This window comes from Papio anubis, chromosome 20 (assembly GCF_008728515.1).
Source record: "Papio anubis isolate 15944 chromosome 20, Panubis1.0, whole genome shotgun sequence".
Taxonomy (NCBI): domain Eukaryota; kingdom Metazoa; phylum Chordata; class Mammalia; order Primates; family Cercopithecidae; genus Papio; species Papio anubis.
This window is the reverse complement of record NC_044995.1, coordinates 30800681-30828386: the sequence shown is the minus strand read 5'-3', so window position 1 is coordinate 30828386 and position 27706 is coordinate 30800681. Positions and strand designations below refer to the sequence as shown.

Below are 27706 nucleotides of genomic sequence, written 5' to 3'. Positions count from 1 at the left end.
AGAGCTTTCTCACGTTCTTCACATTTGCATAGTTTCTCTCTAGGATGAACTTTTTTTTTTTTTGTTAGAGTCTCTCTGTCCTCCAGGCTGGAGTGCAGTGGAGCAATCTCAGCTCACTGCAACCTCCATCTCCCGGGTTCAAGCAATTCTCCCACTTTGGCCTCCAGAGCAGCTGGGACTACAGGTGTGCACCACTACACCTGGCTAAGTTTTTATATTTTTAGTAGAGACAGGGTTTCGCCATATTGGCCAGGCTGGTCTCAAACTTCTGACCAGGTGATCCGCCTGCCTCAGCCTCCCAAAGCTGGGATTACAGGTGTGAGCCACCACACCCAAACTCTTTTTTATCTTTAGTAAGTGTAGGGTCTAGTCCCACAGGGTTGTTGGGTTTTTCTCCCTGTGTGCAGAGATGAGCAATTGTAGAAATAAATACACAAGACAAAGAGATTAAAAAAAAAAAAGACAGCTGGGCCTGGGAGACCACTACCACCAAGACACAGAGACCTGTAGTGGCCCCGAATGCCTGGCTGCACTGTTATTTATTGGATACAAGGCGAAAGGGGCAGGTAAGGAGTGCTAGTCATCTCCAATGATTGACAAGGTCACGAGTCATGTGTCCACTGGACAGGGGGCCCTTCCCTGTTTGGCAGCCGAGGCAGAGAGACAGAGAGACAGAGAGAGAGAGAGGACACAGCCCATGCCGTTATTTCTTTGTAGCAGAGGTTTTTAGTACTTTCACTAATTTTGCTACTGCTATCTAGAAGACAGAGCCAGGTGTACATGACTGAACATGAAAGCAGACTAGGAGAGTGACCACTGAAGCACAGCAACACAGGGAGACGGTTAGGCCTCTGGATAACTGTGGGCGGGCCCAGTGGAGTAGTCTTCTCTAAACTCCCCTGGGAAAGGGGGACTCCCTTTCACGGTCTGCTAAGTAGCGGGTGCTTTTCCTTGGCACTGACACTACCGCTAGACCATGGTCCGCTTGGTGAAGGGCATCTTCCCAGACACTGGTGTTACTGCTAGACCAAGGAGCCCTCTAGTGGCCCTGTCTGGGCATGACAGAGGACTCACACTCTTGTCTTCTGGTAACTTCTCGCTATGTTCCCTCAACTCCTATATCCGTATGGCCTGGTTTTTCCTAGGTTTATGATTATAGAGCAAGGATTATTATAATATTGGAATAAAGAGTAATTGCTACAAACTAATGATTAATGATATTCACATATAATCATATCTATTATCTACATCTAGCATAACTATTCTTATTTTATATATTTTATTATACTGGAACAATTCGTGCCCTCAGTCTCTTGCCTGAGCACCTGGGTGGGTTGCTGCCCACACGTAAGGGTAGAGGACCAGTTAAAGCCTTCGCCACATTCTTCACATTTGTAGAATTTCTCTTCCGTATGAATTCTCCTATGTGTAGTAAAGTATGAGTACCGGTGATAAGGTTTGCCACATTTTTCACATTTGTAATGTTATTCTCCAATATGAGTTATCTTATGTATAGTAAGGGTTGAAGATTGGTTAAAAGCTTTGCCATATTCTTCACATTTGTAGGGTGTCTCTCCAGTATGAATTCTCTTATGTTTAGTAAGGTTTGAGGACCAGTTATAAGCTTTGCCACATTCTTCACATTTGTACGGTTTCTCTCCAGTATGAACTCTTTTATGTCTAGTAAGAGTTGAGGACTGGTTAAAAGCTTTTCCACATTCTTCACATTTGTAGGGTTTTTCTCCAGTATGAATTATCTTATGATTAGTAAGGTTTGAGGACTTTTTAAAAGCTTTTCCACATTCTTCACATTTGTAGGGTTTCTCTGCAGTATGAATTATCTTATGTCTAGTAACTTGTGAGGAACAGTTAAAAGCTTTGCCACATTCTTCATGTTTGTAGGATCTCTCTCCAGTATGAATCATCTTATGTGTAGCAAGGTATGAGAATTGGTAGAAAGCTTTGCCACATTCTAAACATTTGTAGGGTTTCTCTCCATTATGAATTCTCTTATGTTTAGTAAGGGTTGAGAATACATTAAAGGCTTTGCCACATTCTTCACACTTGTAGGGTCTCTCTCCAGTATGAATTATCTTATGTTTAGTAAGAGTTGAGAATACACTGAAGGCTTTGCCACATTCTTCACATTTGTAGGGTTTCTCACCAGTATGAATTCTCTTGTGTATAGTAAGGCGTGAGTACCAGTTAAAAGCTTTGCCACATTCCTCACATTTGTAGCGTTTCTCTACAGTATGAATCATCTTATGTGTAGTAAGGTAAGATAATCGGTAGAAAGCTTTGCCACATTCTTCACATTTGTAGGGTTTCTCTCCAGTGTGAATTCTCTTATGTGTAGTAAGGTATATGAATCGGTAGAAAGCTTTGCCACATTCTTCACATTTGTAGGGTTTCTCCCCAGTATGAATCATCTTATGTGCAGTAAGGTAGGAGTAACAGTTAAAAGCTTTGCCACATTCCTCACATTTGTAGGGTTTCTCTCCAGTATGAATTATCTTATGTGTAGTAAGGTATGAGAATCGGAAGAAAGCTTTGCCACATTCTTCACATTTGTAGGGTTTCTCTCCAGAATGAATTTTCATATGAGTAGTAAGGTTTGAGGACTGTTTAAAAGCTTTGCCACATTCCTCACATTTGTAGGGTTTCTCTTCAGTATGAATTATCTTATGTCTAGTAAGGGTTGCAAATACATTAAAGGCTTTGCCACATTCTTCACATTTGTAGGGTTTCTCTCCAGTATGAATTATCTTATGTCTGGTAAGGTGTGAGTACCAATTAAAAGCTTTGCCACATTCCTCACATTTATAGGGTTTCTCTCCAGTATGAATCATCTTATGTTTAGTAAGGTTTGAGAATTGGCAGAAAGCTTTGTCACATCCTTCACATTTGTAGGGTTTCTCTCTAGCATGAATTATCTTATGTTTAGTAAGGTGTGACGACTGTTTAAAATCTTTGCCACATTTTTCACATTTGCAGTGTTTCTCTCCAGTATGAATTACCTTATGTCTAGTAAGAGTTGAGGACTGGTTAAAAACTTTTCCACATTCTTCCTGTTTGTAGGATTTGTCTCCAGTATGAACTCTCCTGTGTCTAGTAAGGGTTGAGAACCATTTAAAAGCTTTGCCACATTCTTCACATTGATAAGAATTCTCTCTAACATGAATTCTTTTATGTTGACTTAGGTGTAAAAGCATGCAAAATGATTTGCCACATTTTTTACATTTGAAAGGTTTCTTTCCAGTATGTCTTGTCTTATGTGTATTTGAATTTAAAAATTTATGAAAGACTTTCCCATATTTATCACATTGAAATATTTTGCTCTGGGTAGTTGTCAAACACTGGTTTAGTTCATTATAACCTTCTTTGTGCACATTACACTCATTCATACTTTTATAGCCTTTTCTTAACTGTAAATCCTTATGTCCGTATTTTCCATATTCTCTCAGTATCGCTTTTTGGAAAGAATCTTTTATGCCTGGCTGTGGCCAAAGGTCCTGGGCAAAATGAGAACATTTAACTGAAAGAAATAAAAATATCAAATTACTCCACTTACTAGACTCAGATAAATATAGATTACAAATCTAACCTATAATATTATACAAACTACATATACAAGATGATATAGCAAAATATGAAAGGCCCTAATTTTTATAGACATATATATGTAACAAAAACATACTAACCAAACTACATCTGAGAAAAATTATAAATGAGCTAAATGTTTAAAGTACCCCAAGTGAGCACAATGCAAAAAGTTACATACAATAATAAAAAAAAAAGTTTGTTACATTTACCCAACACAGCTGTTTCTGTTCCTCAACATAACAATGCTTTTAGAAGTAAATTGCCCTGGGTGTGGTGGCTCACACCTGTAATCCCAGCAGTTTGGGAGGTTGAAGCATGTGGATCATGAGGTCCAGAGATTGAGACCATCCTGGCCAACACTGTGAAACCCCATCTCTACTACAGATACAGAAATTAGCTGGGCATGGTGGTGTGTGCCCATAGTCCCAGATACTCAGAAGGCTGAGGCAGGAGAACTGTTTGAACCCAGGAGACAGATGTTGCAGTCAGTCGAAATTGCGCTATTGCACTCCAGCCTGGGTGACAGTGCGAGATTCCATCTCAAAAAAACAAACAAAACAAAAAGAAGTAAATTGCCAGCCAGGCATAGTGGCTCAACCTGTAATCCCAGCTACTGAGGAGGCTGAGGCAGGAGAATTGCTTGAACCCAGGATAGAGGTAGCAGTGAGTCAAAATCACACCATTGCACTCAAGCCTGGACAACAGAGTGAGACTATATCTCAAAAAAAAGAAAGAAAAAAAAGTAAGTAAATTGCCAACATTTGATATATTTAAAAAAAAAAAAAAAACACAGGTAGAACGCACCCGCCGTGTCCATGGAGAGAGGCTGAGGGAGCCGAGCTCCGGCCTAAGGCACTAGGGTGCCAGGATGGCGAAGATGTCAGCTTCCTTAATCCAGGCAACTGTCCAGGCTGTGAGCAAGAGGAAACTGCCCACCTGGGCCACCCTCACCCTGACACCTCCAGCAGTAAACAAGATAAAACAACTTCTTAAAGATAAGCCTGGCCGGGCGCGGTGGCTCAGGCCTGTAATCCCAGCACTTCGGAAGGCCGAGGCAGGCGGATCACGAGGTCAGGGGATCAAGACCATCCTGGCTAACAGTGAAACCCTGACTCTACTAAAAATACAAAAAATCAGCTGGGCGTGGTGGCAGGGCCTGTAGTCCCAGCTACTCAGGAGGCTGAGGCAGGAGAATGGCATGAACTCGGGAGGCAGAGCTTGCAGTGAGCCGAGATGGTGCCACAGCACTGCAGCCTGGGAGACAGAGCGAGATTCTGTCTCAAAAAAAAAAAAAAGATAAGCCTGAGCATCTAGGTGTAAAAGTCGGTGTCCGAACCAGGGGCTCTAATGGCCTTTCTTATACTCTAGAATATACAAAGATAAAAGGAGATTCTGATGAAGTTATTCAAGATGGAGTCAGAGTATTCATCAAAAAGAAAGCAAAGCTAACACTTTTAGGAACAGAAATGGACTATGTTGAAGACAAATTATCCAGTGAGTTTGTGTTCAATAACCCAAACATCAAAGGGACTTGTGGCTGTATAGAAAGCTTTAATATTTGAAATCTCAGGACTCTTCTGGCCGTAGGTTCCAGGAAAGCTCGGGGAAGCCTTGGGGCTCACTGCAGAAATCATGTGACTATCACATGCTTAATGTGCTGCTGCCTTGTAGGGAAAATAAAGTGATGTATCTTGAAAATGAGGCTAGTGTGTTAGATCCCAGAAGAAATGTTTGTATTCTCATTAGGGGACAGAAAATGAGAAGCCATCACTCTCTTTGGATCATTTAGGTCTCTTGCATCCTTTGTTTTAGAACCAGTTTCATTAAAGTTGCCTTCCTGGGCACCTGTTTATCCATTTCCTGAACAGTGTGCACTCCTTAACTCTCTACTGAATGGCTTGAATATTCATCCCCCTCAGCATTTCTCCCAACCAGATCGGTGACTCCTAAAATCTGAGACAGGACGTCCTGACTGCTGGTAGTAGTAACATGATAGTGCATTGTCTTTCCACCCAAACTTAATAAAGCCTTTTTATACATTTTTATGAAAAATTTCATTGTCAGATGCCTCACTGCATACCCTTTAATAGTACCGGGCAAAGATTTTCTTCAACTATAGTACAGATTAGTTCTCAGTGATGGTATTAAAAGGTGAGAAAGACATCATCCGTCTGTTTTTCAATCCATTTCTTTTGCCACCTTATGTGCCTGCTCAGAGATGGGATCTCAAGGTGACTTTGATTCTTTTAGTTGAGGGGTCTCTTAAAGTCATCTAGCCCACCTCCCTCAATTCCCTATGTGAGGAAGCAAAACCCCAGGGAAACCAAAGGGCTCCTATCCAGCCCCACTCCACAGGCCCGGGGAGAGTAGTGACTCTTCCCGCATCTCCCCTTCCTTGTAGGTGACACATGATCTGCCCTGAGGCAGTCAGTGAAGGCAAATGGTCTGTGTTCTTTATTTGGTCACCATTTTGATATAATTTCTTTATAATTTAATGGAGATCATATTATTTTTATTGTATTTTGAGTAGGAAGAATTTTAAAACCCTTTTATGTGAATTACCATCCTGTTTCTTTCATCTTTGAAACTATGGTTTGTAGCAGAGAAGACATTGTAACAACCCAGAATTATGTTTTTGGAATGTGTTCCTCATTGTGCAAGAGAACGTGGGGATCTTTTCTTAAAATTCCCAGTGTGCATATACTTTATGTTTCCTTGGTCCAGTTGCTAAAGCTGTCAATATTTTAGCCTAACATTTTTATCATCAACGTTTCTTTAAAAGTGTTCCTTCTGTCACTTAGTTACTGATTTTCCTGGGTTTGACGTATTAAATATTCTATGAGATGACATATATGCTTTTTTTGAAAGCTGATTCTCATGAATTCAAGTAGTTGAGTTCCTTTATGTTTCTTTTATTCACTGAAGTAGCCGGCACAAAACACACCAAAACCTAAGAGCGGTAGTTTTATGTAAATGCTCATGAGTTTGTATCAATAATATAATTGTTGATCCACTTATAATTCATGCAATATTGCACGTATGTAGAGACTGAGTTGTCAATTTAAAAAAATGTGGCCTCAAAAATAATAAAATAAAATAAAATAAAATAAAAACACAAGTAAAATACCGGCTCATATATCTTTATTACTTGCTTGTGGGAGCCTTTGAAGACACTGGTTTCTGTCACCTATGACATACAGTGCTGAAAGAAATGGTGGTATACTTTGGAATGACAGTTTGAGTCTGCTGAGATCACAGGTAAACGTTACAGCAGTGAACATACTGCAGTACCACAGAAAGAACACAGGTGCAGCAAGTGATTACTGAGTATTAAGAAAGAAGATAAATAATTTCCTTTAACTAAAAAATAAACACAAAATTTCAAACAAGACACATTCTAAGAATATGTTTGAGAGACTCTCAGAATCTCTAACCCAGATAATTGTTCAAAGTGTGCCAGGAGAAAGCCACATCATAAAGATGGGGACAGGTAACCTTTTTTGCGGGTAAATGTGCAAATTTTAATAAAAGATTAGAATATATACAAAACAGGGCAATGTGGTTCCAACAAAAATATAAAATTTACAGAAAGAAAAATGATGTGTACCTTCATTTTTAAAAGTAAAAATAAATTGAATAATACTCAATGAGTAAAATATGAACACAGAGAACTACAGAAAATCAGAAAACTGGAAATAAGAACAGAAATATTTAAAATACCAAAAAAAACAAATAATGGAGGTAAAAATATAAAAAATAACTGAAAAATCTTTTAAAAATGACATAAAAATGAAGAAACTCGACAAACTAGGATACAAAGATACTTATATCAAACATATATGTAAGCACAATTTTAAAAGTCACAGAAAAGAGAATCTTGGGAGCTGCAAGATTAAAGTGATGTGTTGGCTGGGCGTGGTAGGTCACACCTGTAATCCCAGCACTTTGGGAAGCTGAGGTAGGTGAATCACCTGAGGTCAGGAGTTTGAGACCAGCCTGACCAACATGGAGAAATCCCGTCTCTACTTAAAATACAAACTTAGCCGGGTGTGGTGGCATACGCCTATAAGCCCAGCTTCTCGGGAGGCTGAGGTAGGAGAACTGCTTGAACCCAGGATGCAGTGAGGTGAAATCACATTGTTTCACTCCAACCTGGGGAACAAGTGTGATACTTCATCTCAAAAAAAAAAAAGTGATATTATTTGCAAGAATACTTTTATGAGATAGCCAGTGGATTCGCAACAAAAATTTTTCAGGACAGAAGGAAACTGTGTGGTATAGTCAAATTTCTGAAGAAAATAGTTATCAAGTGAGTATAACACCATCACCAAATTTGTCCTGCTAAATAAAAAGAAAAAAAACCTCAAAAATAACCAAATTTTAAAAAGTATATGGGCACTTCCTTACATATAAAAGGTGCTGAAAGCAGTTGCTTCCAATGAAAATAAGATGATTCAACAAGGCAACACGAAATCATATTAAAACACATTATTTTTTGGGAAAGACATGCACATACACAAAAATAAATTTCTTAGCATTATCATAATGGCACAGAAGAAATGTTTAATTAATCCCCAAAATTTGAAAGATAAAAGCATAGAAATCATTATAAATATCTGTTAATAAATATACAAAATAAAAAATGTAATTAGCAGTATCAATGACAAATCTGAGAACATATGTAATGAGAAAAAATTTTTGCATGCAACTAAAGTTCATTTTTAACCAGACTGAAATATATTGTATCTTTTAGAGGTTTTATGTAATCCCCCACAAACCACAAAGAATACGCCTGTATAGATACAGAAAACAAAATAAGAAAGAAGTAAAAGCATATCAAAGTAAAAATAAAACAGCCACAAAGAGAAACAGAAAGAGAGAAAATGTAGGACAAAGATACAAGAATCAAACAGAACAACAACAAAAAAATTAGTAAGTCTCTTTGCTTCAGAAAACTTTCCAATTAAGAGACATACTTTCAATAAAGACATGTATTTAAAATTATTAAAAACCAAGATCCAATTTGCCTTTCTACAAGGGTCAGCTGACATCTAATGATAAAAAATATTGAAGGCGGCAAAATAGATTTAGACATTACATGCAAATACTAACCAAATGAGAGCAGAAGAAGTCAAAATAGTATTACAAAATCTACATCTTAAGTCAAAAACTGTCATATCTTACATGAAGTATTTTAAGTCAAAATTGCAAAGAGACAAAGAAGGACATTAAACAATAATAGATTTATTAACTGGGAACCTATGAGAAATTTGTGTGTGCATGTGTGTGTGTCTGTGTGTATGTCACACTAAGGTTCCAAATATATAAAGCAAATATTGACAGACTGGAAGAAACACCTAGACAGCAATATAATTATAGTAGAAAATTTCAATAACCCACTTTCTGTAATAAAAATAAAACAAGACAGAATATTAGTAAGTGAAGAGAGGAATTGAAGGCAGTATAATACAATTTTTTTTTTTTTTTTTGAGATGGAGTTTTGCTCTTGTTGCCCAGGCTTGAGTGCAATGGCATAATCTCGGCTCACCACAACCTCCGCCTCCTGGGTTCAAGCGATTCTCCTGCCTCAGCCTCCCGAGTAGCTGGGACTACAGGCATGCACCACCATGCCTGGCTAATTTTCTATTTTTAATAGAGATGGGGTTTCTCCACATTGGTCAAGCTGGTCTCGAACTCCCGAACTCAGATGATCCGCTGGCCTTGGCCTCCCAAAGTGTTGGAATTATAGGTGTGAGCCACCGCGCCCAGCCAGTACAATTATTTTTAACAGAGAAATAGAGAAGAGTCCTCAAGAATATGAGGAACCACATCCTTCTGAATAGCTTATGCAATATTCTCTTTGATAGACCACCTGTTAGGCCAAAAACAGCGTCTTAAAAATTTGTTAAATTTGACATTTTATGAATTATATTCTATGATCAAAATGGAATGAAAGTATAAAATAGAAAAAAAGGCTGGGTGTACTGGCTCACACCTGTAATCCCAACACTTTGGGAGGCTGAGGCAGCTCTACTAAAAACACAAAATTAGCCAGGCATGGTGGCACATGCCTGTAGCCTCAGCTACTTGGGAGGCCGAGGCAGGAGAATCGCTGGAGGCAGAGGTTATGGTGAGCCAAGATTGCGCCATTGCACTCCAGTCTGGGCAACAAGAGTGAAACTCTGTCTCAAAACAAAAAACAAAACAAAACAAAAAAACTACAATAAATTTGAATAGCCAAAGCAATCTTGAGGAAAAAGAACAAAGCAGAGGGACATCATATTTATAATTTCAGACTATATTTCAAGAATATATTAATAAAAAAGGATGGAATGTGCAGAAAATTAACATAAAAACCAATAGAACAGTGACGACTATTCTCACACATTTTAGACATGATGCAAGAGAGAACTAAAAAAATAGTTTAACATAAAGTTTCTCAAAATCATGCAGGTATTTGTGTGTCCCCCAAAACAATGGAAAAGCAGTCAGATTATGTAGTCTCTTATATGCCATAGAGGACTCTGGCTCTCACTGTAAACTTGAAGGAAAATCAATGAAGGGAAAGTAGACTCCTTAGAGAATTTAAAAGCCTAAGACAGAAGATGGCCCTATGTGAGAGCAACAACAACAAAAAGAAAACCGAAACACACACCTCAGGCTTCCCAGAATCTATTTGCTTTGGAACACAGTTTCCCAAATCACATTATAGGGACTTGCCTTTTTTTTTTTTTTTTTTTTTGTAATCTTCCAACCTTTCATCTATGTCAACTGTTTTATTCACTCTCACCTACCTGGGGGTGTGGCTACCATACTGTGTCTCTTCATATTCCATGGATCTTTTCCTTGCTCCAGACAGGTGATCAGATCTGGCTTAGAGACATCAATACCTGCTTTATTAAAAATAAGTAACATGAATCTTGCTCATATTCTCTAATTACCTACCTATTACTGTGCTTAGTAAAGAGGATGTAATAGAGTATTCTAGAAAATTCATCCCAAAATTCTATTTAATGACAGAAAGTTCTTAACATTTAGAAAATATTTTAAATTTGTAGGCCCTTAATTTCACTACTCAGTACTTATGAATCAAAAATTAGTGGTGGCAAATAGATTTTAACATACGGGCAACAATATTTTATACTACTAAATTTCTGAAACTACCACTACTCTAGAGTGAAGGGTACAGACCAGCTCAGGAATGCAAAAAGTTCAGGCTAAGATAAAACATCTTGAGGAAATTTTTTTTTCTACGCAGATAATTCCTCGAATTTTTTGAAAACAGGAATCAGAAACTCATTTATGCAAAGCATAAATTACCAAAAATTATTCTACAAAAATGGAGAAATGAAACCTTTAGTGTATATAAGGAATGGTGCATTAAAGTTATTCTCACCCAAGAACACCAGGTTTCTGAAGTTCTCTAACATCACTTTCCTATACAAATCTTGCTGAGCAGTGTCCAGACATTGCCACTCCTCCTGAGAGAATTCTATGACCACATCCCTAAATGTCAACGGCCCCTGAAAAACACACATACACACATATTTACAAGTGTCCACGGGTAGAATTTATCATTTGAATTAAGGTTAAATGAGAGAGTAAAGAAAGTTGGTTCTGACTTACAGGAATGACTGAAATCATCCAACATTCTCAACATAGAAATATTCTCTAATGTATTCTCTAACTCTGAGAAGAGAATGGTTTAAGATCCACAATACTAGTATATATATGATAATTTTATGAACAATAAGGTATAAAACTAAAGGCATAAACACAAACATGTACATTTTTTAGTGTTATATTTGCATCACAAAGAATGAGTAGTGCATATTTTTCAGGCAAAAATGACATGTTGAGTTAGACGGCCCCTCTCAAGTTTCAATGTGAACAATAAACTGGAGATCTTGTGCAGATTTTTATTTTCAGAAGATGTGAAATAAAGTCAGAGATTCTGAATGTCTAACAAGCTCACTAGTAATGCCAATGTGTTTGGCCCAAAAAGAATATTTTGTCAAACATCCAGTAAGTGGAAGAGTCTGAGTTTTACCAATTTTTCTGGCCTGTAAACAAAGATAAGAGTCTTCATTTTCCAAAGATAGACATATGCAAACAAAACCTAAGAAAGAAAGGCAGCTACCAGATTAAATGTGATGGTTTATGCACAGCTCTTCTTTAGCTACATAAAGATACTTAATAATGAAGAGAAAAATAATTAACTCTATACTGAAATAAATATTTCAGAGAGCTCTTGAAGTAAATTTTAAAATCAACTGCATGAGGACAAATGTTTATGATGTGCTGACGCACACCAAATAACACAGCATCACTGCTGAGATATTGCCCCCCAAAAAGTATAGTCTGAATTTACCCATACAGAAAAATCAATTTTATGCAGAGTTTAAGATGCAGATATCTTCTATGTTCTGACATTTTTAATAACAATTTAAAGTAGTCTTTCTTTAGCACCCTAGAAAGCATCGCCCAATAATTTTTTTTTCAGAACTTTCAGGGTAATAAATGCCATCCTGTTTAAATGAGGATTTTCTTAATCCTGTTCTGAATAGAGCTAATGCACACATATGAAACCTCAACATTACATGTTCTCCGTCTTTACTAAGAACATTCCCCCAACAGGAATCTTGAGTATCCACATCTTCCCACGTTCAACAGCAACAAGGGAAACATTTTTAATACTGCAGATTATAAATTCATGGTAAGAATTCTGCATGGCATATAAGAAGTCATGATTTAGAGAGTGTAGAGAAGGCTCTGGGATATAGGAGAGAAATATTTTGCAGAGACCCTTGACTATCACAAGAATTTTTTAAAGTAGTTAAACTCATTAGGGGAAAGAAACACAAGCAGAGAAGTAAAGGTTTGCAAGGACTAAATGCATCGCACTCCAGGAGGCAGAGTGGACACAGCTCTTCATCTGAGACATGTTTAGCTGAGGAAAAAAAAAAGCCATTTTTCCTCTTTCATCTTCTTTGGAAATGCTTTTCAGATGACATTCTCTGGAGAAGTTACGCCTGCATCTTGAAAAAATTCCTTTAAAGGTGTCAGCACCACCTGTTTACCTCCAAGCCTCACACCCACAGAAAAAATAAGTAAGACCTGTAGAAAAAGCCCACCCATTTCTGTCCTTTATAGCAGCAGAGATTCAGGAACAATGAACTGCTTGATGAATATAAAAATATGTTTCTCTATTTCTGTCTTCAGGTGCCTGCCTTTGCCACAAACACCAGCAATTTCTGCTACAGTAATGGAAATATGGGTGACATTGACCTCTCCCTATCAAAACCAAACAGAACAGTACCTGTGACTACCTTTTAGTGCAAAGGTGGTACTTAACTCTCATGAATGTATCTTGAACCCCACACACTTGATTCTGGTCTCGCCTTAGAGTCACATGAGAAACAATTAAAACAACACAAATACTTTCACCTAGAACAATACACAGAATCTGTGGAAAGGGTACAAGTAAAGAGATTGCTACAAATTGGCCATGTAATGCTAATGAGAAGTCTAGGCTGATAACCACTTAGCTAAGCATTGCCTCTCAAGCTTTAATGAACTCAAAAATCACTTGGTAATGTCGGTCCCACTTTATGTAATGTGATTCTGTAGGTTTGAAAAGGGTCCATGGATGGGTGTTTCAAACAAGTCCCCTGTCAATGCTGATGTTGCTCCCCCTGGGCTCATTATTAGCATTAGAGAAAACAGGCACAGCACAGTGTCCCTTACACTCCACACTCTTGTCACAATACAATATTTCTGATCCACAAAGAAAGATAAAAAATGTAAAGTTTCATATTCTTTGCTGGCTCTCTAAAGTTTACAGAGGACAGAGAAGGTAACAATGTCTGAATAAGTCTGCATTTAAAAAACAACAAGTACACATGAACTAATGCAATGTTTATTAAGCAGGTACTATGTGCTCAATAGTACGTTAGAGAGCACAGTGCTGGGAATAACACATTATGTGTTATTATTTGTTATTATGTCCTAATAACACCTTGAAAGTTCATAGTAAGTGTTCAATAATTCTCAGGATTTAGATAAAGGACCCAGAATTATTATTTTTTTCTCTGTTTCTGTCATTGATTTTCTTAAAAACATATGCACTAAAAGCTATATACAGACAGATGAAGATATATAGATAACTAAAAGCTAAATATAGACAGATGAAGATATATAAAGAAACACAGACATAGAAAGAGCTTAATGTAGTTTAGAGAAATTTTTTTGTGTTTATATTTACTTGTTTATGACTTGTAGAGCACCTACTGGATCTGCAGGAATAGAAAAGTTGCTAAATGGAATGTTTCTGTAAGTACTGGTTTTAGTACAAAATTAAAAAATTAAGATCTTAAAATGTATAGTTTATTTTTCTTATGTATCTGTTTTTGGGTTTCAGGATATTGTGAGCACCAGCTCTAGAAAGTCAGTAGGATTTACCCCCCAAAACTTGAATCTTTATAAATCCATTTTGTAAGGAAAGACTCCAGAGTGGAGCCAGGCCTAAATAAGGCCTCCAAAAATGGTGAATCTGATCAGAACTGGGGCAGGGAAAAGAAACTAGGTAGAACTTGTTTTCTACATCACTGGGGTATTTCCAGTTTTGTTTTTCCTAACTTACCTAAGGAAAACTTAAATCCTGGCCTGGCACGGTGGCTCATACCTGTAATCCCAGCACTTTGGGAGGTCGAGGTGGGTGGATCGCCTGAGGTCGGGAGTTCAAGACCAGCCTGACCAACATGGAGAAACTCCGTCTCTACTAAAAATACAAAATTAGCTGGGGTGGTGGTGTACTCCTGTAATCCCAGCTACTCGGGAGGCTGAGGCAGGAGAATCGCTTGAACCCGGGAGGTGGAGGTTGAGGTGAGCCGAGATCGTGCCACTGCACTCCAGCCTGGGCAACAAGAGCGAAACTCCGTCTAAAAAAGAAAAAAGGAAAAAAGAAAAAAAAAACAACCTTAAATCCCAGAGTTATGTAACACAATCTATTTTTGTCACTGCTGTCAATTTTATAACATATACTAATAAGCAATTTAAATGTTTAAATTTTAAAGTTTTCTAGGATAATTTTATTAGAAGATAAATATGTATTCTTAGAAAAGTAAAAGAAACACAAATAATAGTAACAACTCTTCAGTGCATAAATATACCTTCAGGTGATAACTTCAGAAGTCACAACAATATTAAAAAGAAGCGGCCCAAGTTGTTTTTGCACACATCTATTCATTGTACCAACCATCTAATGCTTAATTCAAACTTGTATCCAGTTGCTGGTCTAGACTAAAATTTCCTGGATGGCAGGGACCTTGACCGCTTCATCTATTTTTTTGAATGATCGTATGAAACGGAAGCAATTAGTTTGTTTGGGTCACCAGACCTCCTCTTTTTCTTTCACCCCAGTACCAGAAAACTTGAGAAACTCTCATCTGGGTAACAACCGATGTTATCTCTTGGTTGTTACGAGGGAGAAAAAAACACAGGATGTCTCCTTTCTTTTACAACAAGACAGAAACAGAATTAATCATTCTTGTTAATCTGATATAATTCTACCCTTGACATCCTCAAATGTCTTAAGGATATCCAGATGATTAGGAGAGGGTTCCCAGTGACCCAGGGCTGATGGCCCAGTGATAAGCCAGGCTGGAGAAACTCGGGTTGATTCTAAATAGACAATGGAACTGCCTTGGTGGAGCTCCAGAACCTGGATCCCCTATCCTGATTTGCTAGCTTTTGGGTAAGAAGATGGACAAGAACACTAAGCCTCTGGATCCTTTGTGGCCTTGATCTCTCACTCTTAAGATTCTTGTTTACACTTACAGATTCTGTCATCAGATTCTACTTACACCTAGAGCCTCTCACAGACTGTAGCAGGTCACTGAACAAGATTGAAAAGCTTAAAGAGCCATACTCTCAAATGGGGGATTTAAGATTTCTACACTGACATCTCATAATACAGAAAATGCCTTCTGTTGGTTTTCAGTACATTCTCAATTCAAAGTCTGGCCCTGTCTTGGAAATCCCAGGCAGAGGCCAGAACTTATGTGCAGATTCTAGGTGGGATCAACCTGACTCTGCATCCTTGGGTGTTACAGCAAGCAGAGTACAATCAAAGGAGAGATCCCTTCATACAGGCTGCTCTAGCACATTCTAAGTAATATGTCTACCTAAAAGAAAAAAACTGAGGCAACATGAATATCAGTAGAGAATTCATCTGGGCCAAGCTTGCAGATTGTAACCTTGGAGCAAAGATACATCCTCCAAAGAGTGAACAAATAAGAAATTGGATCCCTGAATAGACCAGTAACAAGCTCCAAAACTGAGTTAGTAATAAATAGCCTACCCACCAAAAACATCAAAGAATCAGAAAAATTTACAGCTGAATTCCACCAGATGTAAAAATAAGAGTTGGTACCACTTCTAATATTATTTCAAAAGATTGAGAAAAGGGGACTTCTTTCCAACTTATTCTATAAAAATAACATTATTCTGATACCAAACTCTGGCAAATATAAAACAAAAAATAGAAAACTTGAGGCCAATATTCTTAATGAACATTGATGAAAATATCCTCAACAAAATACTGGCAAACCGAATCCAGGAGAACATCAAAAACCTAACACACTATGATCAACTTGGTTGTATCTCTGAAATAAAAGGTTGGTTCAACACACAATAAATGTTACTCATCATATAAACAGAACTAAAGACAAAAACCACAAAGTTATTTCAATAGATGTTTTAAAAGCTTTCAATAGCCCGGGCATGGTGGCTCACGCCTGTAATCACACCACTTTGGAAGGCCGAGGCAGGCGGATCATGAGGTCAGGAGTTCAAGACCAGTCTGACCAATACGGTAAAACCAATCTCTACCAAAAATACAAAAATTAGCCAGGTGTGGTGGCGTGCACTTGTAATCCCAGCTACTCAGGAGGGTGAGGCAGGAGAATAGCTTGAACCCGGGAGGTGGAGGTTGCAGTAAGCTGAGATCATGGCACAGCACTCCAGCCTGGGAAACAATGTGAGACAATGTCTCAAAAAAAAAAAAGAATGAAGCTGGAAGCATTACATTGCCCCTCTTCAAACTACATTACGGTAACCAAAGCAGCATTATACTGGCATAAAACCAGATTCATAGAACAATGCAACAGAATAGAGAGCCCACAAATAATGCCACACACCTCCAACCATCTGATCTTTGATAAACCTGACAGGAATGTGAAAAGAAATCTGTATTTAATAAATGGTACTGGAATAACTAGTTAGCACTATGTAGAAGATTGAAACTGGTCCCCTTCCTTACACCATATATAAAAATCAACTCAACATGAATTGAAGACTTAAATGCAAAACTTAAAACATGCATGTTCATTTCACCACTGTCCACAATAACAAAGACATCGAATAAACCTAATTGCCTACTGTTGGTAGACTAGATTGAAAACATAGTATGGTAGCATGAGGTGACTCACACTTGTAATCCCACTGCTTTAGGAGATTAAGGCAGATGGAATGCCTTAGCTCAAGAGTTAAAGACCAGCCTGGGCAACATGGCAAAGCCGCATCTCTACAAAAAATTAAAAAATAAAAATTAGGCATGATGGTGTGAGCCTATAGTTCCAGTTACTTAAGGGGCTGAGGTAGGATTCCTTAAGCCTTGAGCCTTGGAGGTGGAGGCTGAAGTGAGCCAAGATTGCACCACTGCCCTCTATCCTGTGTGACAGAGTGAGACACTGTCTCCAAAAAACAAAATAAAGATTTAATCAAAGTAAAATATGGTACATAAAAATCATGGAAGACTATGTGGCCATATAAAAACAACACAAAGCTGGGTGCTGTGGCTCATGCCTGTAATCCCAGCACTTTGGGAGGCCAACGCAGGTGGATTACTTGAGATCAGGAGTTCAAGACCAACCTGGCCAATATACTAAAACCCTGTCTCTACTAAAAATACAAAAACTTAGCTGGGCATCGTGGCAAGTACCTGTAATCCCAGCTATTCGGGAGGCTGAGGCAGGAGAATCACTTGAACTTGGGAGGCAGAGGTTGCAGCGAGCAGAGATCACGCCACTGCATTCCAGCCTAAGCAACAGAGTAAGAATTCGTCTGGCTGGGCGCGGTGGCTTATGTCTGTAATCCCAGCATTTTGGGAGGCCAAAGTGGGCAGATCACAAGGTCAGGAAATTGAGACCATCCTGACCAACGTGGTGAAACTCCGTTTCTACTAAAAATACAAAAATTAGTGGGGCTTGGTGGGGTACACCTGTAGTCCCAGCTACTCGGGAGGCTGAGGCAGAACTGCTTCAACCTGGGAGGCTAAGGTTTCAGTGAGCCAAGATCGCACCATTGCACTCCAACTTGGACAAGAGCAAAACTATGTCTCAAAAAAAAAAAAAAAAAAAAATTTGTCTCAAAAAACAAGCAAACAAACAAAAAACACCAAGATTAAGTCCTCTGCAGCAACATGGATGGAATTGGAGACCATTATTCTTAGAAAATTAAAGCAAAACAGAAAACCAAATGCATGTCATCATTTATAAGGAAGAGCTAAATAATAAGAACACATGGACATAAAGAAGGAACAGTCACAGAGGCCTAGTTGAGGATGAAGGATAAAAGGACAAAGAGGATCAGAAAAAAATACCTCTTTGGTGCTATGCTTAGGAACTCACTGACAAAATAATCTACACCAAACCCCCATGAAACAATTTTACCTGTATAACAAACGTGCATGCGTATTCCTGAACCAAAAAGAAAAGTTAAGAAAAGAAAAACCCATGAGTGCAGAAGAGCACAGTATAACTGGAAAGAACTGTTTGTTCTACAGATAATGGTCCCGGTGGGGCTGTACTCTGATTTATTTCTGTGTCCTTGCAGGTAGATGAGATTATGAACAGGTGCTCCATAATGCTAGGTAGATGGAGAAAACAGGTTACTGCTGCATATTCAGTGTCTGGGGGTGGGGATATGCCAGGAGACTTGTAGACACTTTTGTGGCTTTTTGGCAAGAAACACTAGGATCAAAAATGCTGTGGTGAAGTTCCTGATGGTGGTGCCTAGTCCTGGGAGGACTGTGGACACATCAATGTCTAATGGGTGTGTTTGTGAGTGGGTGGGAATCCTGTGGTGGCAGCTGTGAGACAAGGGAGTCTGTCATTAGAGCTCCTTTCCTCCGAGTTTTCATTCTCTCACCCTAAGAGAAGACCTGGAATCACAGGACAATGGGCAGTGGGACAGTCTGTACAGAATAGAGCCTTCCATTTTCAGACACCTACAGTTCCATTGCAGGCCACGCCTCTGTGATATCTTTCCTCTGGCACCAAATCTGTAGAGTTTGCTGAATACCAAGCAATTCTCTAACACCAACTCAGTGTGTAATATTTGAATTCTGACACCACCCAGGGTCAGCACAGACGCTGACTCCAGGGGCTCAGTCTCACAACACTGTCCTCACTGCAGATGCCAGTCACAAACCCCATAGGCCCATCTGTGTGTCTGAGCTACTGTTTAAACATTGGGGACTCTTTCTCAAGTTCAATTATCTGATCGAGCTACTCACAGAACTCAGGAAAACACTGTAGTTATGTTTACCAGTTTATTATAAAATATACAACTGATGAAAAGTCAAATGGAAGAAATGTATAGGACAAGAACAGTTTATAGAAAGAAATACCCTTCCCATTATGACTTAGATGGTGCTCTCTTTTCTTATTTATTACATAGCCAGACACAGACTCTGTCAGAAGTACACAGCCTCCGTTTTGAATACGGACTGAGTAAAATAAGGCTAAGACCTACTGGGCTGCATTTCCAGATGGTTAGGCATTCTAAGTCACAAGATGAGATAGGAGATCAGCACAAGATACAGGTCACAAAGACCTGGCTGATAAAATAGCTTGCAGTAAAGAAGCAGGATAAAAGCTACCAAAACCAAGATGGTGATGAGAGTGACTTCTGGTCATTCTCCTGCTACCCTCCCACCAGTGCCATGAGAGGTTACAAATGCCATGGCAACATCAGGATGTTACATCGTAAAGGTCTAAAAAGGAGATATATAAATAATCCACCCTTTATTTAGCATATAATTTAAAAATAACCATAAAAATACACAACCAGCCTATGGAGAAAGCCATTTCTTTTATTTCTTTACTTTCTTAATAAATTTGCTTTCATTTTATGACTTGCCCTGAATTCTTTCTTAAGCGAGATACTAGAACCCTCTCTTGGGGTCTGAATCAAGACTTCTTTCTGGTAACATTTTCCTGGCAACTACAAAAGGACTATACTTAAGAGACCTCTGTCCCTGCCCCCAAAAAATTATCTGTGGATACCAACTGGCTGACTTTGAGTCCCTATACCTAGATAAAGGATGAGATTAGGTTGGAGGCACAACTTAGGAAAGTCAGAGTCTCTTCTAAGACAGCGTGGGTTAAAGGAGCCTCTTAAAGAAGGCAAGGATGCTTGACTGTACTTGGATTCAAGGTCCAACTTAGGAAGTTTATAGTCCTTCCTAAGATTTAGGTTAGAAACCCCTCTCAGCAAAGTCCCTCTCAGCTAAGAAATGGTTTCACATTACTGGATGTTAATTGCTATTCTTTTAGATTAATCTGTCTTGCACTCTTTGCTGGTGCCTATGAGTGACAGAATTAGGCATCCATAGGACCAAGGGATATGGGGAGCTTTTTCTCCTCTAAAAGGGGAAACCTGAGAGCTGATGGGACTTCTGGAAATGATCCTTTTGCTACCAAGAAGCGGCTGCCTGAATTTGTCAAATATATTGCAGTTGTACTTTTTGTGTAGAAATGCAGGATAAACTTTCTGGATGTTTCCTATTCTTTTTTTTTTTTTTTTTTTTTTTGAGATGGAGTCTCCCTGTCACCCAGACTAGAGTGCAGTGGTGCGATCTTGGCTCACTGCAACCTCTGCCTCCTGGGTTCAAGTGATTCTCCTGCCTCAGCCTCCTGAGTACCTGGGATTATAGGCACGCCCCACCACGCCTGGCTAATTTTTTGTATTTTTGGTAGAGACAGGGTTTCGTCATGTTGGCCAGACTGGTCTTGAACTCCTGACCTCAAGCGACCCGCCCGCCTCAGCCTCCCAAAGTGCTGGGATTACAGGCATGAGCTACCACACCCAACCTACCCAACCTAGATGTTTTCTTAAATTAAACACTAATTAATCTTAGAGAGAACCCCTTTTTTGAAACTCAGAGTTATGAATGGCCCTCACCATACTGATGAGTTTTGACTGAGCTCCGGTCTACCTCAAATACAAAAGACTCTAATAGTTAAGGAAGAATATCATTGCCCCTATACAGCATGAAGTAGTTACAGAAGATGACTTTTCATCCCTCTTGTGATTAAGGGGGTTTTTTGTACAAAAGAGGGGAGAAATGTCAGAGGCGTATTGAACCAGGGCAAATCCATTTTGAATAGGGGGTGGTTAAATAGGGCTGAGACCTACTAGGCTGAATTCCCACATAGTTAGGCATTCTAAGTCACAGGATAAGATAGGAGGTCAGCACAGGATACAGGTCATAAAGACCTGGCTAGCAAAACAGCTTGCAGTAAAGCAGCAGCATAAAACCCAACAAAACCAAGATGGCAATGAGTGTGACCTCTGGTCATCCTCACTGCTACGCTCCCACCAGTGCCATGACAGTTTACAAATGCCATACAAACATCAGGAAGTTACCCTATATGGTTTAAAATTGGGATAATAATCCACCCCTTGTTTAGCCATCACGGTGAAACCCGTCTCTACTAAAAATACAAAAATAATTTAGCTGGGTGTGGTGGTGGATGGCTGTAGTCCCAGTCAGTCAGGAGGCTGAGGCAGGAGAATCGCTTGAACCTGGGAGGCAGAAGCTGCTGTGAGTGGAGATCATGCCACTGCACTCCAGCCTTGCAATAGAGCAAGACTCCATCTCAAAAAAAAAAAAAAGAAAGAACCATAAAATGGGCAACCAGTAGGCCTCCGGACTGCTCTGCCTATGGATTAAGCAATTCTTTTATTTCTTTACTTTCTTAATAAACTTGCTTTCATTTTACTCTATGAACTCACCCAGAATTCTTCTCTAGAGTGAAATCCAAGGACCCTCTCTTGAGGTTTGGACTCGGACCCTTTTTTGGTAAAAACTTGGCACCTTTTCTTCTTTTTCTCATTAAAAGAGTCAGCTGTATTTGTCTTCAGTGGTCTAAACAAAATTTTTCACAGACTACTGAATTTTGAGCTACCCTCAATCTGAGCCATTATACCATGTCATTCTATATGCCTCCTAAGAACATGCTGACTTCAGGATAAAACATTCTTTGATCTGAAATCTGATTTTTAACCCCCATTTGCCATTCCCCTCCATACTTTCTAATCTTGTAGGCTCCACTCTATGAAAAAAAGCCCTTGTCTACCTAAAATTGCATTCCTTAAAGTTTTTATAATTGGTATTCCTCCTGTTGCAATCCTCTTTTTGAATTCTTTTTTTTTTTTGAGATGGATTCTTGCTCTATTGCCCAGGCTGGAGTGCAGTGGCATGAATCTCGGGTCACCGCAACCTCCATCTCCTGGGTTCAAGCATTTCTTCTGTCTCACCCTCCTAAGTAGCTGGAATTACAGGTGCACGTCTCCACGCCTGGATAATTTTTGTATTTTTAGTAGAGATGGGGTTTCACCATATTAGTCAGGCTGGTCTCGAACTCCTGACATCAGGTGGTATGCCCGCCTCAGCCTCACAAAGTCCTGGGATTACAGATGTGAGCTACCATGCCCGGCTCTAGAATTCAATTTTTTTTTTTTTTTTTTGAAATGGAGCCTCACTCTGTCACCCAGTCTGCAGTGCAGTGGCATCGTGTCAGCTCACTGCAACCTCTGACTCCTGGGTTCAACCATTTCTCCTCTCTCAGCCTCCAGAATAGCTGGGATTACAGGAACCCACCACCATGCCCAGTTAATTTTTGTATTTTTAGTAGAGATAGGGTTTCACCATATTGGTCGGGCTGGTCTCAAACTCCTGACCTCAGGTGATCTGCCCATCTTGGTCTCCCAAAGTGCAGGGATTACAGGTATGAGCCACCGCGCCTGGGTCTGGAATTCAAATTTTTTAACAGAAATCTAACTTTGTAACATATTACAAAGTCTAGAAACTGCCTTAAAACAATAACAACTTCATGGTCAGTAAGACCCTCCCAGTCCCCTTTTGTCTTAACCTTAACTCATCTGCCTGTAGCTTTCCAGGATTCTGTAGCTTCTCTCAGCAGAAAGGCTTCTTGCATGACTGGAGTGAGCAGGCTGGAACACCTGCAGGAGAGGCTCTCCAGAAAAAACTAACTGGACCTTTAATAACCTCCTTTTGCAGTCTCAGTATGAGCTTTAGCTCTGAGTCACTGGGCTCAAGCTTTAATTTCCATGTTAGAGTTACTCCCTTGGTTTTTGAAACTAAGTGTTTGAAAAATCCAAAAAACTTACTCAAACACAGTGTTCATATAAGGGAAGAAAATTTTAAGGTGCTTACATTTTATACCTTAATAAGAAAAGCAAAAGTATTTCTTTCAGAAAATAAATGCATTATTTTATTAATTCCATTAAAAATCATGCAGCAAACATTTAGTCACATGGAAACACTTCTAGGCAGTACCAAGTTTCATCTAATAAAATTTAGCATAAAACTCAGAAATCAAGATAACAGAATTCAAACAGAGATATTCACTGTCAAAAATTTACCCTGAGAAAAAAAGGAACTGATGTTTTTATGAATCTATGTAACTCACCAATTATCCACCACATTTTCTTGTGGAAATGTATTCATTTTCTACAGCAAAAATGGAATAGAGATTTTTCCTCCTCTTTTTCTTGGTAGCATTCTAAAAGCTAAGCCTTGAAATTCTGTTTGAAATCACCCAGCCATAAAAAAACCACACCTGAGAAAATCTGTACACTCACTCGGGGAAAGAAAAAGGTAAGTGAAAATTTTTGACAAATGAAATATATGATTAATTTTTTTGAAACCCACATCTTTTATGCCCTTTGTAAGTATTTTTCTACCTTTCAAGCCCTACTAATATAACGCAAGTTACAGCGAAAAAACTGAGGTGAAAATAAGTGAACAAATTTCAAGGTGGACAAATCCAGGAATGGTAGTGCTGGTTAAATAACAGATGTGTCTGACTCATGTTTCCAGTCAGGCCATTCAATCACCGGAGAGATCCTTCCACCCACTCCTGCTCACTTATGTGCTCAAGAACCACCCATTTAGGAGACACTGCACCATTTCTCGGTGACTGCCTCAGGTGCATTTTACTTTGCAAGCTCTTACGCCATCTCACTGGAGTCAGTTTGTTGTTGTTTTTGTTGTTTGTCTTTTGGGATACTAGTTTTTGGTCACATATTTTTCACTTTTTTTTTACTTTTTCTTTTACTATATTTATTTCACTGTTCTGCTCCCTTACAGAATCCAGGGGGCAGAAATCATTTCTGTGTTTTCCCCTCACTACCAGCATCTGATTGGCTGACAAGAAATTTATCTCCATGAAATGGAAGCTGGGTTGATAGAAGACAATTTATTCATTATTAGAATAATTATTATTATTACTATTATGAGACGGAGTTTCGCTCTTGTTGCCCAGGCTAGAGTGCGATGGCAGGATCTCGGCTCCTTTTCCTCCCAGGTTCAAGTAATTGTCCTGCCTCAGCAACCCTGAGTAGCTGGAAATTCAGGCATGCACCACCATGCCCAGCTAAGTTTTTTGTATTTTTAGTAGAGACGGGGCTCCCCCATGTTTGTCAAGCTGGTCCTGAAGACAATTTTAACATATCAAGGGGCTACCTTTTCAAAATAAGAGTACTCCAGAAGATTCCTCTCAGCCCCAGGGTATCCACTTGCCCCCTTGACAGGATACACTCCATATCTCAGGTCGTCCTATGGGAGAAAATAAACCAGAGCTGATATCCACTAGACACTCTAGTTGACATAACCATGGCAGATATCTCGGTTTATCCCCAGATAATACTGAAACCCAGGACCAGGAAAAAACTAAATGGTGGCTGAGGACACATCACCCCATAAATTTTCCAAAGCGGAACTCTGACCCAAAAACATTCTGATAACATCTCTGTGCCTAAAAAGATAAAAGGAAAAAACACACTGAGATTTTTTGCAATACAGTGTGAGGGGATTATTATTTGCTTTCTTTTCATGGAAAATATTTACAAACAGATAACAAATCTTCTTAAAAGCACCATTTGTCTGGGTGTGGTGGCTCACGTCTGTAATCCCCACACTTTGGGAGGCCAAGGCGGGCAGATCACCTGAGGACAGGAGTTCGAGACCAACCTGACCAACATGGAGAAACCCCATCTCTATTAAAAATATAAAATTAGCTGGGCATGGCGGCACATGCCTGTAATCCCAGCTACTCCAAAGCTGAGGCAGGAGAATCGCTTGAACCTGGGAGGCGGAGGTTGAGGTGAGCCGAGATCTGCCACTGCACTGCAGCCTGGGCAACAAGAGCAAAACTCCATCTCAAAACAAAAAACAAACAAACAAAAAAAACCAAAAACACAATTTATGCAGGGCACAGTGGCTCACGCCTGTAATTCCAGCACTTTGGGAGGCCAAGGCAGGTGGATCACCTGAGGTCGGGAGTTCCTGACCAGCCTGACCAACGTGGAGAAATCTTATCTCTTTTTTAAAAAATACAAAATCAGCTGGGCATGGTGGTATATGCCTATAATCCCAGCTACTCGGGAGGCTGAGGCATGAGAACCTCTTGAACCCGGAGGCGGAGGTTGCAGTGAGCCCAGTATGCACCTTTGCACTCCAGCCTGGGCAACAAGAGCGAAACTCCGTCAAAATAAAAAGTACACTACAAAATACGTGGCCAGGCGCAGTGGCTCACGCCTGTAATCCCAGCACTTTGGGAAGTCGATGTGGGCGGATCACCTGAGGTCAGGAGTTCGAGACCAGCCTGTCCAACATGGTGAAACCCTGTCTTTACAAAAAACACAAAAATTAGCCGGGTATGATGGCGCGCGCCTATAATCCCAGCTACTAGGGAGGCTGGGGCGGGAGAATTGTTTAAATTCGGGAGGCGGAGGTTACGGTGAGCAGAGATCGTGCCATTGCACTCCAGCCTGGGAGACAGAGCGAGACTCCATCTCAAAAACAAAACAAAACAAAAAACAAAAAAACACAAATATATGACAACGTGAATTAGGGAGGAAAAGCTGGCATTTGGGAACTCCAGAAGAAATTGAAAATATAGTATCTTACTGCAAGCCAGATGAGGCTGGAGTAATGAGGGATGGGGGTTAGACTTAAGACCCTGCTTGGGACCCAGGTGAAAAATACAGCAGAAAATCACTTCCCTGTGGAGTGTGAAAATAATTAAGTGGCAGGCAATTAGACTGACATGTCTCTAGTCCCTGGGTTCCTACTTTAATTAAAAAATGTAACTCAGGCGCATTATTTTTAATTACTACATTAAGAGAAACAAAATTCAGGCTTCATCAACTATAAACTGCCAATTGAGCTCCAGTTACATAACCAGGAAATTTTCACTTTTAATGTACAAAGAAACCACATAACTGTACCGAACCAATTACTAAATTTGGTTTTCTTCATCATGCATTTTACAAAAGACTTTCTTTCAAGCCTCTCCCATAGATCACAAACTACAAACCATAGCTTGGTGCTCTACAATTCTAGAACCACTCTTTGATTAAATTATTTATTTATTTATTTATTTATTTATTTATTTATTTTATTTATTTTGAGGCAGTCTCGCTCTTTATTTATTTATTTTGAGGCAGTCTCGCTCTGTCGCCCAGGCTGAAGTGCAGTGGCGCGATCTCGGCTCACTGCAAGCTTTGCCTCCTGGGTTCAAGCCATTTTCCTGCCTCAGTCCCCCAGGTAGCTGGGACTACAGACGCCCGCCACCACGCCCGGCTCATTTTTTGTATTTTTAGTAGAGACGGGATTCACGGTGTTAGCCAGGATGTTCTCGATTTCCTGACCTCGTGATCCGCCCGCCTCGGCCTTCCAAAGTGCTGGGATCACAGGCGTGAGCCACAGCGCCCGGCCTAGAACCACTCTTCGATTAAATTCTTTTAATATTTTTGCAGTGACTCCCATTAACTTTTAATAGGAGAAAATAGGAACTGGGAACCCCACGGAACAAAGTTCTTCCCATTCATGAACCAAGTCAGGATTCTCCCCTGACGACCCTCTCATAGTCCCTGCACAATCCGGTAGAGAAGCGGCGCTGCCAATGCAGAGATTCCCAGAGAGGGCTCCAGGTAAGGGCACAGTCACGATGCAGGGAAGAGACAGGACGCCTGGGGGCCCGGCTGTCTGCGCAACCGCCATCTTATGGCTGAAGGCGACTGAGGCCGAGCCGGGCAAGGAGAACTCGGGGCACAGATTGTGAAGCTGACTACAGGGAGGCCTGAGTCCGGCCACAGCCACTTCCCACCGGTTTCAACCAGCCCTTCCCCTCTCTCGGGATGTAGGACTCCGCACTCTCACCATTTCTAGGCTTCCAGGGGGTCCCGGCGTCTTAGCTGTGGATTCCCAATACCTGCAGGTCACAGGGCTACACAGGCTGGGCCTCTAAGGGCAGAGGACACAGAGCAGTGAAGACCAGACCTGAAGCTCCAGGTGCAGCTAGAGACAAAGGATCCGACAAATCCCGCCACATCCCGGAAGCCGTCCTCTCCGCTCAAGCTGCGTGCCTGATTGGACAGTACTCAGCCCAGCTTCGCTGATTGGATAGCGTTTAAAACCCCACCCTCTCAGGCCCTGACTGACAGAAGATGTAATTAGATGCTGGGCTGAATGAAGGAAGAGTGACCGTCTAGGCTGCAGCCTTTTCAGGCAGGGCTTCCTCCCTGAGCTGATAGGCCCACCCCAAGGGGTATTTGCATTCAATCTTGTGTATAAGGTCATATGCATTTGTAAATAATACATCATATGACTATACATAAATGAAAAGGATATAATAACAAAGGTTTTAAAATTTCAGGTTTTTTACCTTCCTGGCTTATGGTCCTTTGAGCAGGCAGCCTGAGATTTTAAAAAGGAGGTAATCCTCTG

General features: G+C 40.0%; 3 protein-coding genes across 4 annotated transcripts in view; 2 read left to right on the top strand and 1 right to left on the bottom strand.

Annotated features, from left to right (window-relative positions):
- Nucleotides 1-27706, top strand: part of LOC101014153 (zinc finger protein 708) — a 702618-nt gene that overhangs the window by 620279 nt on the left and 54633 nt on the right. The gene's annotated exons all lie outside the window — the stretch shown is intronic.
- Nucleotides 279-27706, bottom strand: LOC101014518 (protein ZNF738-like). Of its 2 annotated transcripts, none has more exons than XM_031660321.1 (5): nt 27140-27706; nt 24440-24532; nt 11000-11126; nt 10398-10496; nt 279-3535 (listed from the first exon to the last, which is right to left on the bottom strand). In XM_031660321.1, the coding sequence occupies exons 1-5, from the start codon at nt 27140-27142 to the stop codon at nt 1485-1487; spliced, it is 2373 nt and encodes a 790-aa protein (XP_031516181.1). In that variant the 5' UTR covers nt 27143-27706; the 3' UTR covers nt 279-1484. The 2 variants fall into 2 exon arrangements, with proteins under 2 accessions (XP_031516181.1, XP_031516182.1); XM_031660322.1 differs by lacking the exon at nt 279-3535 and adding an exon at nt 6728-6805 and having other exon boundaries at nt 10398-10493; nt 27140-27699.
- On the top strand, nt 4481-5203 carry LOC103880003 (iron-sulfur cluster assembly 1 homolog, mitochondrial-like). The gene is made up of 2 exons (XM_021930316.2): nt 4481-4607; nt 4900-5203. Exons 1-2 carry the CDS (start codon nt 4481-4483, stop codon nt 5163-5165), a joined length of 393 nt encoding a protein of 130 aa, XP_021786008.2. The 3' UTR covers nt 5166-5203.

Coding starts and splice junctions, on each gene's coding strand:
- LOC103880003 (XM_021930316.2), top strand. CDS start 4,481: ATGTCAGCTTCCTTAATCCAGGCAACTGTCCAGGCTGTGAGCAAGAGG. Junction 4,608..4,899: donor ACTTCTTAAAGATAAGCCTG/GCCGGGCGCGGT, acceptor AAAAAAAAAAAG/ATAAGCCTGAGCATCTAGGT.
- LOC101014518 (XM_031660321.1), bottom strand. Junction 11,127..24,439: donor AGTACTCTTATTTTGAAAAG/GTAGCCCCTTGA, acceptor TGTGTTTTTCAG/GGGCCGTTGACATTTAGGGA. Junction 3,536..10,397: donor TATGGTAGCCACACCCCCAG/GTAGGTGAGAGT, acceptor TATTTCTTTCAG/TTAAATGTTCTCATTTTGCC.